Source organism: Apis florea, unplaced genomic scaffold, assembly GCF_048593485.1.
Source record: "Apis florea isolate Af1SG1 unplaced genomic scaffold, ASM4859348v1 contig_1404_pilon, whole genome shotgun sequence".
In the NCBI taxonomy this organism is placed as follows: domain Eukaryota; kingdom Metazoa; phylum Arthropoda; class Insecta; order Hymenoptera; family Apidae; genus Apis; species Apis florea.
Genome location: NW_028256345.1, coordinates 218,593 through 235,288, shown reverse-complemented (window position 1 = coordinate 235,288; position 16,696 = coordinate 218,593). Strand labels below are relative to the sequence as shown.

Sequence of the window (16,696 nt, the reverse complement as noted above, 5' to 3'; positions counted from 1 at the left end):
GAATTGATTTTATAAAATGATAATTATCATAAGATATTTTTTATATTTATCTGTATATTATATTTATGATAATAAATGATAATTCAAATGAATGTAAAAGATATTATAAAAATTAAAATATTATAGAATTATCAAATATATATTTAATCATATTATTTGATATAACAATAAAATAATAAAAATATTTGTATTTTTCAGTTATTGGTACAAAGAAAATTATTGTTGTTTATATTTTTTATTTTTTATTAAAGTCTTGTTACACGTTTTTTTTATAATTATTCAAAATGTTCAAATTTTTTAAAAAATTTTAATTTTGTAGTTATGTTATCATTACTGCAAATGAACAATATGACTATCATTTATTTACTTATTTATTTTCTTTACTAACATTTATTATAATTCTTTTTTATTGATCTCACAGTAGTAATTTTATTACAAAATATAAATATATATATATATAAAAATTTTATAATTTTATAATTGAATAATTTTTATTAACTTATTAAATGAAATTTAATAAGTAAATCAATAAGTAAATTAATAATTAATATTAAACCAGTTAACTCTTTAAATAATTATTTCTCTTATTATTTTAAATTAATTTGACTTTTATTCTATATTCTATATTTTTATATTATATTCTATTCTATCATACATCATATATTATATTCTATCATACATCAGTTATTTAGAATTTTTTAATTAGATTAAAATAAATAACTTTCAAAACAAATATCAAAATGTTTATTATATTGTTATTTTACATGTTTAGAGATTATACAAGAATTATATATATTACCTTAGCAAATATTCTGTGTGATTGTTATTTTAATAATAACGTAAATTAATATCAAATTATTAAAAGTTATTATTAAAACATTATATTATAATAATAAATATAATATATTATAAATATATTATAATATAAATATCATAAGTGTAATATTTGAAAAAACTTACAAATTATAAAATGCATACAAAAAGAGAATGTAATATAAAAAAAAAATAAATCAATAAAAACAAATTTCTGTTAATCTGATTTTAAAATATAATATGTACAAAATCAAATTTTATATATATGATTTTATATATCATTATTTAAAAAATGATTTTTTCACAATTCTTAATATCTTAATATCTATTCTTATAAAAACATTATGTAATATTATATATATGTAACATTATATATAAATATTATAAATATTTTTTATTCCAAATTTTTATTTATTTAAAAATAAAATTATTAATTAAATCTTTATCTTATCTTTAAAAACTTTTATTCTTATATTACCCAAAAATTTTTAATATTAATTAGAAATCCAATCACTCAAGAATTTCAATTTCTTGCACAAAAGATATCTTATAATAACCCTTAAAAAACCCTAGAAAGTTCATTTCTCTATTACGCAAACTACGCAAATTCGCATCTACTCAATATGCTTCTCATATACTCAAACCACCAAGAAATAATTATAAGTGAGCATTAATCGAATTTGAAAAATTTTTTCTCTATCCAAAAATTCAACTTATAATCACATTTTTATTAATCATCAATGAGTCAATTTTGAACAGTTAATTTAATTTCAAAATTCAAAAAGAATTCACGTGAATTCATAGAGTCAAGTTCGTGACTTACCAGGGAAAAAGTTTACTGTTTGATCGGCAACAGTGGCGCGGAGACAGAGGAAAGAGAGAAAGATTCGCCAGACGGGTCTCATCAGCATAGGTGATGGGTCGAGATGCGAGTGGGGCTAGAGCTAGTATAAAAGAGAGTCCGTGGCATCCGTGGAGCATCAGTCCTCAAATCCAAGGAACAGCAGCTATCATGAGGGCATTCATGGTGAGTCGAATATTACTCGTTTGCTTACTGACTCACTTTTTTATCAATATTTTCATCCTTTCCAATGGCACTGGTATCTTGTGATATTTTTATCATTACTGGGGATTTTCATTACATTCATTTCATTTCTTTTTTTTCTTGAACTTTCTTAGATAATTCAAATTTTTTAAATAATTTTTTATAAGATTTAATACAAGAAAGAGGAAGTTTAATATTGATAATATTGTAATATTTAGTATTTAATAAAAAATTGTTAATATCGAAGGAAATCAGATTGATATTTTACTTAAGAATGTATTTAGAATATGAAAAATATATATTCGTGTTAAAAATAAATAATTTATTATTTAACGATTAAAAATTTATTATTTTAGTTATAATTATAATTACTCTTTCTCGTAGGTTTTATTAATTTTATATATATAAAATGAATACTCTGTTTCCTTTTTAATAAAAAGGTCTAAAAATTGCAAAAATAATATAAAAATAAATAAATATTAAAAACGTTTAGAATTTTATATACTATAGTAAGTTCTTTCCCTTTTTTTTATATATTTTTAAAATAATTATAAAATCTATAATTTGCAAACATTATTTTTAATAAGTAAAATTTAAAAATTTGTAATATCTTTTAAATATTTTATATATTTTACATATTTTTTGAATGTCTTATATATTTGTTACAAAATTATGCATACAGAATTAATTTATAAAAAGAATACAAATTTAAAATATCTATTAATTGTATCAGATTATTTAAAATTGGTCTAAATTTAAAATAATATAAATATAAATTTCAAATAATAATTGCTATGAAAAATATTTTTCAATAAAGAATTTCATATTTTAAAATCAAAACTATTTTAATATAACTAATTTTAATATTACTTATAATAAATTAAAATTATTCGAAAAAAAGAAAAGAAGTTACTAAAAAATTGATATTGCATAAATAAACCATAATCAATTGTTTCTTTGTGAAAGTAAATATACATGAAAACAAAAAAAATGAAAAGGAAAGAGAAGAATGAGAATTTGTGGAGAGCATAGAAAGGGAGAGGGTACAGGAGAAAGTAGAAAAGAGTGGGAATGATGATGACCCAGAAGATGACACAGATTTGATATCAATCAACCGTATCAAGATACCTATTATGAAAGTATAATACTAATAATACTATAATACTAATACTAATAATATATAAACATTTTTCAATTATACGTAATTTCATTTTTTTAATTTCAAATGTATTCTTCCAGAATATTTTTTTCTTTGTTTTATTCTTTATTTAAAGCATTTATTTAATATATTTTGGAAAAATAGAAATATTCTAAAATTATTGATATTGTTTTCTTTATACTATTCTTCCATTTTAATATATCATAATTTTTCAATATCTATTTTTATTCATTTCCATTTTTCAACTTAGTTTCTTATATCACTTCTTCACTTGATTTCAATTTTTTATTTAATTCTTCTTTATAATTCTTTATTCTATTTTATAATTCTATTAATATTTCTATTTTGTTCCTCTATTCTTTCTTATATCTTTATCATAGTCTCTTCTTATGTTTCGTTGTTTTAATATCTATTCCATTTATTTTATTTTTCTTTTTTAATCTCTTTTATTAATTTTTCATCTTATTCAATTATTTCATTCTTTATATTTCTTTATTACGCTATATCATTTCATCTCACAATTCTCATTTTATTTGTCACTCTATCACATATTTTCTTTTCTGTTTTTTATCCTGCAATAATATTTCTAGATCGTGGTGCTCGCCGCTTCGGCGATGGCGCGGCCAGAAGCCGGTTATTCTTACTCTCAGCCCAGCTCTTCTTACGGAGCACCAGGAGGTGGAACTACCGGAATCGGTGGAGGATTGGGTGGTGGATTAGGAGGTGGACATGGCGGTGGAATCGGCGGTGGACTGGGCGGTGGATTGGGCGGTGGACTTGGCGGTGGACTTGGTGGTGGATTCGGTGGAGGTTTCGGTGGTGGCTTTGGAGGTGGCATCGGTGGCGGTGGCGGTGGTGGTTTTGGTGGAGGCGTTGGAGGAGGCGGTGGCTTCGGAGGAGGTTCTCTGATTCAGAAACACATTTACGTGCATGTGCCACCACCAGAAGCTCCGGAAGACAGACCAACCAGACCTATTGCACCACCCCCACCACCTCAGAAACATTACAAGATTATATTCATCAAGGCGCCTACACCACCAACTCCTACTGCTCCTGTCATTCCTGCTCTTCCTCAACAAGATGAACAGAAAACATTGATTTACGTGTTGGTTAAAAAGCCAGAAGAAGCGCCAGAAATTACTTTGCCTACCATTGCTCCTACCCAACCGAGCAAACCAGAAGTATACTTCATCAAATACAAGACCCAGGTAAACAGTTTTTTCATTCGATATTATTAAATTAAAAATTTTAAAATGAAATGACATGTAAAAAGTAATCTAGCAATCATATATATATGAAAACATATATATATAATTGTTTTCTTTGCATATGTGTGTGTGCGTGTGTGTGTGTGTGTGTTATTCCTTAAAAACATACATATCTCATTAAATATAATAAACTTTCAAGTATATTTTAAAGATATAAAAATTGTTAAAAATCATAAAATATATTGATTGAATGTTTTTTATATGTTAATGTTATATAATTTCATTAAAAGAAGATTTCTTTTAATGAATATATAGATATATTCTATATATTATAGATATACATAAATATATTCTAATTAAAATAATATAATAAGATCTAATATTATAAAAAAGCATAAAGTATAATGATTCTTTTATTTTATTCTAAATTTTTTTCAACTATTGAAATATAAAAAATAATAAAACCATACAAAATTTAAATTTTTATTTGAACTTATCGAAATAATTCGTAATAAATACAAAAATTTTATTTTTCAATTTTATTTTCTATCTATTTTCAATACTTTATAACAAAACAATATTCGTTAACAACGATTATTGAATTCCTATTATTTAATATATAAACATAACGATATTCAATATACAGATATTCATCTTTATTTTTAATTTATATCACAAATTCAATATACATCTCTGTAATTCATCTCGGTGTTGTTTACAAAACGAAATTACCCGAATTAACAAATACTAATTCCCATTATTATTGTATATAATAAAACAATATTAAAAATTTTCAGATTTTTCATCTATACGTTTAATTATAATATAATCTCAATAATATCTAAATGTATCCATAATTTAATATTTAACATTCTATGTAAATTACAGAAGGAAGTTACCTCTGGTGGTGGAGGCGGCGGCGGCGGAATCGGTGGTGGAATCGGTGGTGGAATTGGAGGTGGAATTGGCGGAGGAATCGGTGGTGGAATCGGCGGAGGAATCGGTGGAGGAATCGGTGGAGGAATCGGCGGAGGAATCGGTGGTGGATCCGGTGGAGGCATCGGAGGATTGGACAGTCATGGCGGTAGCGGACCAAGCGGACCCAGCACGTCTTACGGGACACCCGGCGCTTCAGGGCCTTACTAGTCACTCAAAATGCCCATTGAACCCCCGCAGCTCCTCCTCTACCTGTAATCGAACCTATGTCTACGCTCCGCGACACGCACGCATTCACGGCTTCGGCCACGGCTTCAGCCACGGCTCAATAGCGATCCTATTGGACGCGACACACTGTGATCCCACGTGGACGACCGCGGTGACGAGCAGGAACAAAACAATCGAATCGACAATCGATAGTAACACGAGGCTCTTGCTCGCGATTCGGCGTTATATGATTAATAGGAATAACGCAAGGACAACCACAATTTTGTGGATTACCACGATGGCTAGGATGATGACCAAAATCATAATGATGATGATGATGATGATGATGATGATGATAATGATGATAATGACGACGATCAAGATGATGATGATGATGATAATGATGATGGTGATTCTAACAGATGTTAGAAACACGATAACCAAGCGACGACGACGACGACAACAATTAGGATTAAATGTTTTTTTATACGTTATTTTTTGCAAGAAAACGGTGGCGAAATAAAGCTTTTTTTATGTATTTTTACATAAAATTATAGCATTTTTATTTCCTTATCCCTCGAGTTTTTATTCATATAAGTTAATTTTATCCATTAAGTTATGATTGCATTTTTTAATAAAATCTTTTTATATTGTTTGATTTTCATTGATTGAAAATAAATGTCACTCGATTATCGATCGATATGTTTGTTTTCTACATCATCGATTACATATATAATTGAATGGCATTAAAATAGATATAGTAAGTAAAAAAAAAAATAAAAGAATGCAACAATATGGAAAACAAGCATTTAACTATCGATACTCGGCCGATATTCATTTTCAATAAGATAATGAAAATCAGATTGCAAAAATTGGACAATTTCGGAAAAGATTCTTGAATTTTAAATTCGATTAAGAAATATTTTAAATCAAGTTGATTATTTGATTATTTTATTATTATTAATTAAACAATTTAATAATTGATAATTGAAAACTTTTATTTTAACTAATTATATTTTCAAATGAATTTTATAATATTTACAAAATTCTCGAATAGAGATTACAATAAAATGATTTAATTATTTGTTTTGTTTAATTATTTGTTTCTTTATAAAAATAATAATAAATAATAAATTTTGAATTAATAAATTATTAAATTATAATTTTTTACAAATTTATAATTATAATTTATATATAATAGTTTCAAAATCTTAAATTTATTAACAAATTGTGAAATTATCTTCTTTAAAACAATATTTGACCAATTATTTCCAATTATATTTCGATTATAATTTTCTATATGAACTAAAACATCATAAACTTTCAATTTCTATTGTGCTGCTTTTCACCTCTTTAAGAGGGCCAGAGAAAGTCATTTGTGAAATTGTCCTTTGAGAGCAAACATACTTTCGTATAAAAATAAAAATCATTTTATATTTACATATAGCTATCACTTACCAAAAAAACTTTTTATATACGAAAAATAAGAGATATTCGCCAAAATAAAACTAAAAAATAGAATAGAATATTATAAATTATGTATCTATATATTATATTACATTAATTTTATACATGATCAAATAAATAGAAAGAAAACAATTATTTCTTATTTTTTATTAAAAACAAAATAAATATTATTTCAATATAAAAAATATAAAAAATCAAAAAATAAAATTACGAACTTAAATTACATAAATGAATTCAATTATTTTTATTCCTACTCTTTTATATTAATATATATTTAAATATATATATTTTTATTATCTTTTATTATATATTTAGATGTAAAACAGAAATGAAAATTATATATTCGAACATTTTTTAAAATAATTATATTTTATATTAATTCTGAAAAAATGTTGTTAAATATTTTTTAATTATTAAATATATATAAAGTATATTTTTAAATATATATTTTTTTATATACGATATGAAGTATAGCATATATATGTATAGATAATATAAAACCTTTGATCCGTAATATAAATCATTGTTAAAACATTCTAAAAAAAAATAATACAAGTAATTTTTTAGATATATAACTGTATTGAAACGTTTTATAAATCCAAGAAAAAACTTATAATAATAATTTTTTATAAAGATTTATTTAGTTAAATGTATTTTTCAATTAATAATGTATTTTAAATTAAAAGTTATTTTTTATTTTTCTGTTAATCGATTTTATCGATTTTTTTTTTTAATATTTGTTATTGCATTTTATAGTATAGAATTTTATATATTTCAGTTTATAGAAATAATCATATCTTTTTATAAAAATTTATTGTTTTGTTTTGATAAATTTATATTCTTAAACATTTAAATTACAAATTTTTTCACTTTATCTTTTAAATTATAGTATATACATAGTATTTTATGCCTATTTATTTTTAAAAACTGAAAACATAAAGAATCTATTAAATAGATAAGAATAAAAAAAAATATAAGTTTTTTAAAAATAAGTTTAAAATAAGTTTGAATTAGATGAAATATTTTTTTATATATAACTTTAAAATATCAATAAAAAAAACCTAATAAAATTATGATTCACTTATCGTTATATTCACTATTAATTACAAATGACTTCTTTTTTTATTATTAGATCTTATTATTAGGATTATTAGATAATATTAATAGTTTATTAATTATTCAGTAGCATAACAAATTATTGTGCAATAATAACTATAATACTCATAATTAGAATGATGCAATTAGTGAGATAGAATAAGAAATTAATGGCAGTAATTCTACTAATAACTTGTAATTATCCAATGACAATGATGACAATAATTATATCTTTTAAGTAACATTGGAAGAAAATGAAATTACACTCTTAATGCAATCTTAGCTTTTATATACATATTACACAAGTTAATATGCAAAAGATAATAGTAGGAAAATACATATAATAATAAAATAAAATTTATTATTTTAAGTAAATAAAATTTAATTAATATTAATTTATAATTTTAATTATAATAAATCATAATATAATTATACTATAATATAACATTTGTTATAATATTATAATATAATTATTAGTATTATTAAGTATTATAAGTATTATAATATAATTAACAAATATTAAATAATTTAATATTAAATAATACGCAAATTTAAAAAAAAAATTAATTGAAAAATCAAAAATAATAAAAAACATTACTTTGTATATAATTTAAAATTTAAAAGTAACAAAAAAATCTTTATAAATTTATAAATTTTGAAAATTTTAAAAATAATATCAGATTAATATTAATTCTTTTAAAAATCTTTAAAATATTAATTATATTTATTAAAAATATCTATATAGGGTATTATCGAAATCATGACACAATCTAATCGAGTGATGATTTTGAGCATATAAAGATAAATAAAAAAAAAAAATAAAATTTTTTTATAAAATTTAAGATTTCATTTTTAAGTAAATCAAGTTTAAAAAATTTTCAAATATAATAAGTGGCTAATTCCCGATTGAGTACAAATGAATTATTAATTACTCTATAGTAAAAAATAAAATTTTACAACTTATGTTTTTGTTTCTGAGAAAAGATTAAACATTTATAGTTAAGAAATCATGTAACTGAGGAATTTTCAATTTTCTTGAAAATTAATTTTTAAATAAAAAAAATTTATTTTATATTTTTATTTTCTCATGTAGAATTACTTTCTATCGATAATTCATTCGTATTTTGACAAATTAGCTAATTTTATTTAAAAATTTTTTAAATTTAATTTATTTGAAACTTTAAATTAAAATTGTTTTTTTTTATTTTTTTATTTATTTTTGACTATCATTCGAATGCATGATTTCGAGAATATCTTACATAATAGATCATTTTTTCAATAATTTATAACAATTAATATGAATTAATATAGAAGAAATGATATGGGGAAAAAATGTAAAATTTAATTTTTAAAATTCCAAAATTTTTCATTCAAATAATAAAAAATGAATTTTCTTTTATTCGTTAATATAAAACATTTCGTTCTATATCGTTAATATAGAAATATTTCTCTAAATTTCACCAATGTCTAATTACAACAAATAAATAATAGAGAAAAATAAATAATTTAATACATATATATTTTTATACTATTACATATAAAGTATTTTATAATATAAAATTATTATATGGAAGTAATATAAAATAGTACGATTAAATTTTAATTACACGAAACTGCATTTCATTTTAATTCTTTCATGTTCGCAGGAAAACATATAATGAAAAGGCCAAATTTGGAAAATTATTAACATATTGTAAAACCTGACCATATTCAACAGAAATATTGATTGCTAAATACTAAGATTTTTAAATCATACAAAATTTATATTTCGCATAAAATAAAATTTTAAAAATATTTTATATTTTATTTTTATATTTTATATTTTTATATCATATATTATATATGTATATATTTTTTATATACATTTTTATGTATAATAAAATAACATTATATATTGATTTTTGCTTACATTTATATACCTATAGAATGTATATCTATATATACATATAGAATATCGCAAAAATGAGAGAACAAAGTTTGACTTTTAATTTCTATAGTAATTTTAAACAACTTTTTCCTTTTGTAAAAATTAAACAAAATTAAGTAAGATTTTCATAAATTAAAAGCAAACAGAAAACACACTTAAAAATGTTTTTATTCACACTTATACTTATTACCAGTTTAATGTTAAAACAAATCTTCTAAACAACATTTCGAAAGTAGTCATATATACGTATTAGTTAAACAAACTATAACTACAATGTTAAACAGATAGCAAATAATTTCTATGTTGAGTCAGGATTAATGTATGCATTCACGTGAATAAAGAGAAATTAACTCTACATGCAGTTTCGTATGATTCAATTTTGTATATGATGAGATAAACTATGTAAATGTTATATTGTGAAATGTGTATGATCTTTCATCTGAAATTATACAAGCTAGAAAAAGTTTTGGCCTACACTATCTACTGTGGGAAACTAATTGTAAGTACTAACTGTAATTCATCAACACGGCATATTCACATGAAGGCATCATTATTGCATCATACGCAATTGTCGTCAAAAGATTTATATCAGATTAAAGTTATAGTATACACGAATATGCGAATATATTCTGCAGAAATAAAGTATCGTTTTAGGTTAAACGATTAAATTTTTATGAAGGTGTCTACATTGTATAACTATATTATTACATATATTATTACATATTTGTAAATATACTACATTGTATGTTAATCAAATTCTACAATTTATTTTTTTGTTATATTTTATAGATTTTAAAATATTTATAATATATTATAATTATTTGATGTATTCAAAAAATTATTAATACATATTAATAATTTACAATAATTTACAATAATTAATAAATAAATTACAAGTAAAATTTTTAATGATAAAGTTTTTAAATGCTTAGTTTTTTCTTTCTACAGCATCTAACAAATTATATTCGTCTGTGCTTATAAGAATTATTTATGGTGTGTATTCACTAATTCGCACGAATGTATTTTTTATAATCGTAATTTTAACTGTCAAATATCAATTGTAACCAAATAAAATTATTATTATTCGTTAATTATAAAGAGAATCATGTGAAGACACGAAATATTAAACGATCAAAATCAATTTTAAATAATTTTGAATTTTGTTTTAAGATTTAACTTGAAATTAATTTTATTTCATATTCATAATTAATAAAATAATGTTAATTATGAATGGGAAAAAAAATTAAATTAATACAATATGAAATTATTATAAATTGAATCAAAGTGTCATATGCATTAAAAAAAACTATTGAAATTGTTTTTCTCTTCGTTATAATGATGATATACTATATATATATACATGAATATATATATATATATATGTATATATATATATATATATATTATATATATAATATATATAATTGAAAAATAAAGTTAAAAAAAAAATTAATATTTTTAATAAAAATAAATACAAAGATCTAACTTATTTCATAAAGATTAAACTATAATAATATATAATAAAAACTCAATAAATTCTCAATAAAATTTTACTTTCAATTTAATAATTTAATAATAACTTTCTAATTTAAAAATAATTTTATTTAAACTTTATCTTTTTACATATAATATTCTTTAACTTTATGAATGTAGTCAAGTAATAGAATAAAATTAAAGTCTAATTAGAAAATTGAATTTTTTTTCAGTTTATATTATAATAAAATCTTTATTACTCAATTATAAAACATCATATAATGTATCATTATATTTAAATAATAAAATATATATAATAAAATAATTATATAAAATATATTAATAACTTATTATTAAACTAATTAATCAGATTAAAATTGATTTATACATTATATAAAAAGAAATAATAATTAATATTAAAACCGACTAAAAACGATCAATAAAAAACTTCCAAAATATGATAAAGAATTAATTTTTTTAGAATATATAATGCATTTTGCCAAAATTTAAAATATTTAAATTATTTTCGAAAGTTCTTTTTTCTATTTGATACAAAAATTATATTTTTGATACAAAAATAATATTGTTAATTTAATTAAACTTAAACGAAATATCTATAATTTTATAAAATACGATAAGTAAAGAATTTTAAATTAAAATTATTTCAGGTCAAAATTTAACTTAAAATTTATATTCAAAGAACTTTCCAAAAATCTAAAGATAAAAATTTAATTAATCATAGTCTAATCTAATGCTAAAATTTATAAAAAAAATCTTATCAACCGATGAATTATTCAATCATTGCATCTAGTATTCATTTTTAAAGTAACTTGATAAAATTCGTATAAAAGGTTTAACTTCGAAGACCTTCTTCGAGAACAGCTTCAGTTATAGAAAAGAGAGAAGAGAAAAGCAATGTACTTGACAGTTGTCTTCATCTTGATTAGTGGCTGTTTAAACATAAAGTGAAAGTTTCTCTGACTTGCGTCATGACGCCTTTCCAGAAGAAGACACGGAAATCGACGCCTTCCTCTTACATAGACTATTCATCTTTTCCATAACTATATTTTTTAAATTACTTGTTATGATGCCATATTTAATGCTACTGTATCGTTAATTGTTTTTTTCTTCAAGTTAACCATACAAGAATGTGTATAATTAATGCTTTAAACTGTCTTTGAGAAGGAGAAAGTGCAGTGATAAATCTTTGAACATCGAAGGGATTTATTCTTAAAACTTGTACAGTCTTTGACTGTCCAGTATAAATACAAAAAAAAGTGGTCAATTGAAATTTCAAATTGAAATCTATATTCGATGAAAAATAAATTAAATAATTGAAGGATTTTTTAATAAAAAAGAATGTAATGATTAATTTATAATTTATTCGTTTTTAAAAGAAGATTGATAATTATTGTACTGAATTTCCAAATCAATATATAATTGTAGAATGAACAATTATAATATTTGTAAAATATAATTTTAAAAAAATCTATAAATTTTATTAATTAGAAATTTTAATAATTAGAAATAAAATATGAATTATAAGATATTGGTTGATTAACAAATTTTTGCAATATTCTTAAGAACTGATAAATATATATATATATATAAATCGAAAAAAAAAAAATAATATAATTTTTGCATAATTTTTTATAAAAAAATTATTTTTTTCAAAAATATATAAACACTTTTAAAAAATTTGGTTTCTTATAATTTACTAATAATATTTTATTCAATAATAAAATATAATTTAAACAATTTTTCAATAAATATGATTAGCAATAAAATGTAACTAAATAAATCTTTATTAGTATGATGTATAAAGATCAAAATATTTTTATTAAATTTATTTTATTATTAAAAAATATTATTTATATATTATTTTAATTTTATAATCATATCGAATTTGAGTACAATATTGGTTTCGAAAATCCTATATTTTATTAACGTATTCATTATCAAATATATAGTTACTTCAGTTAGTAATATCACTTCAATAGTCTTTTCTGAAGTATTACTCATCATGGTATTTGCTTTCTATTTCAAAATTCTGTCTAACTTGTATATAAGATCATTTTAATATAAATCGAGATGAAGTATATTAAAAGATTTAACATATCACTCTTAAGATTTACAAAATTTACTTATTTAGGAACTACTTAAAATAAGTGCAAAATTTTATTTCGAAATTATAAATTAAGAAAAATTTAATTAATAATAATAAATAATAATAAATAATATTTAAATGAGCTATTTATTTTATCTAAATATCCGTCAATAATTTACAAAATTTTTAAAATTTATCGAAAATTTATTTGCATGTATTGACATACTTATTTGATAAAGAAATATAGATTTAATAAGTATCATATTACAGAGTGTAAAAATGTAATGCCGGATGCGTAAAAAAACGTTGCATAAATGAAATATTAGATATCTAATTGATAATGTATATCCTATATATATTAAAGGTTATATCATTATGAATATTACTATAAAAAATATAAATTATAATAGTAATAATAATATATTTTTATCGTAAATTAAAAATTAATATTCTATGATGAAAAATTTTTAAATAAATCCTGATGTAATTTCTATTATCCTGTATTTTTTCAAATTATCGTCCTTTATTAAAATTTTCACAACAAATCTTATTTTACAATTTTCTATTGTAAAAAAAATTAGAGAATGATTTATATCAATTTTTATAAAATTATAAAAATTGTTGATTAAAATCACCAGGAAGAATCTATTTTTTTTTCTCTATATAATTAGTATTAAATAAGTGTGAATGTTTATATGATTAGCATATCAAACACTTTATGCAGATTCTTCTTTGTAAACATATTCTAAGTCAATACATAATTAGTGAAAGGCATTCGTGCACAATCGATATAAGAGAAAAGTAATAATATAGTAAAAAAGAAAAACAATTATGGATAAATTATAGATTTGTTTAACTATTTAAATAAATGAAACACGGCATAAAAAAACAAGAGAGAGAAAGAAAGAGAAAGAGTTAAATCGAAAAAAGTTTCAATTTTTTTCAGAAAGAGACCGAGAAATGACCTTTCAAGTTAACCGTAAAATGATCTGATCGTAAGATTGGTAAATCTTGATCCTGTAATGTTCCAGGAAGCCGAAAAGAAGCTTCATGTGGTGGTGATGTGAAAGTTGCTGCTTGGCAGACGTTGCTTTTTTGTATCCCCACTTCTCTCTCTCTCTCTCTCTCTCTCTCTCTCTCTCTCTCTCTCTCTCTCTCTCTCTCTCTCTCTCTCTCTCACTCATCTCTCTCTCTCTCTCTCTCTCTCTCTCTCTCTCTCTCTCTCTCTCTCTCTCTCTTTCTTTCTTTCTCGATAGTTTTCCAGGGATTCACAGTAAGAATTCTTACAAGAGCATCTTCTCAGCTGCGTAAGAATGTGTGAGAGAGCTCGCTTTCGTTTCCTTCTTCTTCCTTTCACGATATTGCACACAGCTTTCCCCTCAATTCATGTTACAGCTACAGTACTTTTTTTTTTCTTCTTCTTGCTTCTGATGTTAATTTTTAATTTTTCTTTTTTTTTTTCCCCTTTCTGATTATTAAATCTTGAATCGATAGTTTTTATAAAATTATTGATATCAGTTCAATTGAATTAAATTATATTTAAAACAAATGATTTAATTTGAAAGAATTTATTAATCTTAACATTTATTATTAATCTTAACTAATCTTAGTTTAAAATAGTTATTAATATTTTAACAATGAATACATTGATATATTTGAAGTAATGCATTTGTTTCTTTCGTCTATATGATTTTTTGAAATTAAAGAATATTTTCTGAATTAATTTTTTATTACAAATGACTTAAATTTTTAAAAAATTATTGCATTGATTGATATATTAGAAAATATATACATATGATGACATATACCATATATTAGAAAATATGATGCTATTTATTAAAATTAATATAATGATATAATGATTAATAAAAATGTGTATTAAATATTATGATATGTAACGATATAATTCATTTCATTCAAATATATATCATATAAATATTATTTATTCAATTATCTATAAAAATTAGAAAAAAACATTTAATAGTTCTCAGTTTTCGTTGTTTTTGTTATAAACATATTTAATATGATTCATAGAACATAATTTAATTTTATTAATAATTTTTAAAAATTATAAAAATGATTAAATTTCAATTTTTATTTTCTTATATTTTCTATTGTAAAATATAAATATTTATAAATAAAATGTTTTATTTATATATTTATAAATATTTTGTTTGATTGTTGATTGTATTTAAATATAATTTTTGAATATATTTTATATTCATTTTTTTTTGTCAATATATTTCAAAGAAATTCTATGTATTTTTAAAAGTATTAACCAAAAAATACTTGAGCACTTGAACGAAGAAATGAAAATTCTAATTATGTAAATAAGTTGTTAAATTTTTTGATAAGTTAGTAATAGTTTTAAAACGATAACTTTATAATAATTGAGATACGTGGAAGATGAAAGAATAACTATTATATCTAAATTTGTATAGGATCTGTATAGTTTAAAATTATCGATCTAATGGATCAAAAAAATAATATTTTATTAACAAATTCATATATTCATATCATTGAAAATTAATATAAAATTATAAAATGAATCAAAAACTCATCATATATGTAAACAATAAGACAATGAAAACATGATCATCATAAGAAAAATATTTTATTTTAATAAGGAAAATAATTAAAGAAGAATGAATTATTATTATACAAGCATATTTTAAAATTTTCATATTCTGGTCAAAAAAATAATAGATGAATCAATGATATATTTAATCAATAATTAAAAATATAATTATGAAAAGAATCCTTCCAAATCTTTAAATATATTCCATATATATATTTAAATATATATATTCCAAATCAATATTAAAATCAAAAGATTGAGATATTATAATATGAAAGTGTTATTTCTTACATATTTTATCATTTGAAGAAGAGCAAATCGTTTACTGAATTAATTAAGTGACAAATGTTGCTATATGTATATATAAAAATAAGAAGAAGTAATTTTTTACGGTAAATAATTGATAGAAAATAATTTTATGGTTTAATAAAATAGTATTCTGATTACTATATATCGTATTCAATATCATAAAAATAATAGCAAATTATTTAAAAGAAAAATATAACAAAATATTTTAGAATAGCTATAAAATATTGAGAATTAAACATATGATCAATTTTATCTCAAATATCTCAAAATATATGTACTGATCTATTGTCATTACGAAATTATTGAAAAATAGAATAATTTATTGAGTGAGCGGATTAAATGATAAAAGTGAAGTCGAAAAAATACTGTTAA

At 21.1% G+C, this 16,696-nt stretch overlaps 1 protein-coding gene across 1 annotated transcript; it reads left to right on the top strand.

Annotated features, from left to right (window-relative positions):
* Window positions 1-1,650: 1,650 nt before the first annotated feature.
* Window positions 1,651-5,919, top strand: TwdlT (TweedleT). Its single transcript, XM_003695707.4, has 3 exons — window positions 1,651-1,840; window positions 3,608-4,225; window positions 5,114-5,919. The coding sequence occupies exons 1-3, from the start codon at window positions 1,730-1,732 to the stop codon at window positions 5,369-5,371; spliced, it is 987 nt and encodes a 328-aa protein (XP_003695755.1). The 5' UTR covers window positions 1,651-1,729; the 3' UTR covers window positions 5,372-5,919.
* The last annotated feature ends 10,777 nt before the right edge of the window (window positions 5,920-16,696 follow it).

What these genes read in the sequence shown, in the direction of transcription:
- TwdlT (XM_003695707.4), top strand. Translation starts at nt 1,730, where the DNA reads ATGGGTCGAGATGCGAGTGGGGCTAGAGCTAGTATAAAAGAGAGTCCG. An exon ending in CTATCATGAGGGCATTCATG is followed by an intron (nt 1,841 to 3,607) that starts GTGAGTCGAATA and finishes TAATATTTCTAG; the next exon opens with ATCGTGGTGCTCGCCGCTTC. An exon ending in TCATCAAATACAAGACCCAG is followed by an intron (nt 4,226 to 5,113) that starts GTAAACAGTTTT and finishes TGTAAATTACAG; the next exon opens with AAGGAAGTTACCTCTGGTGG.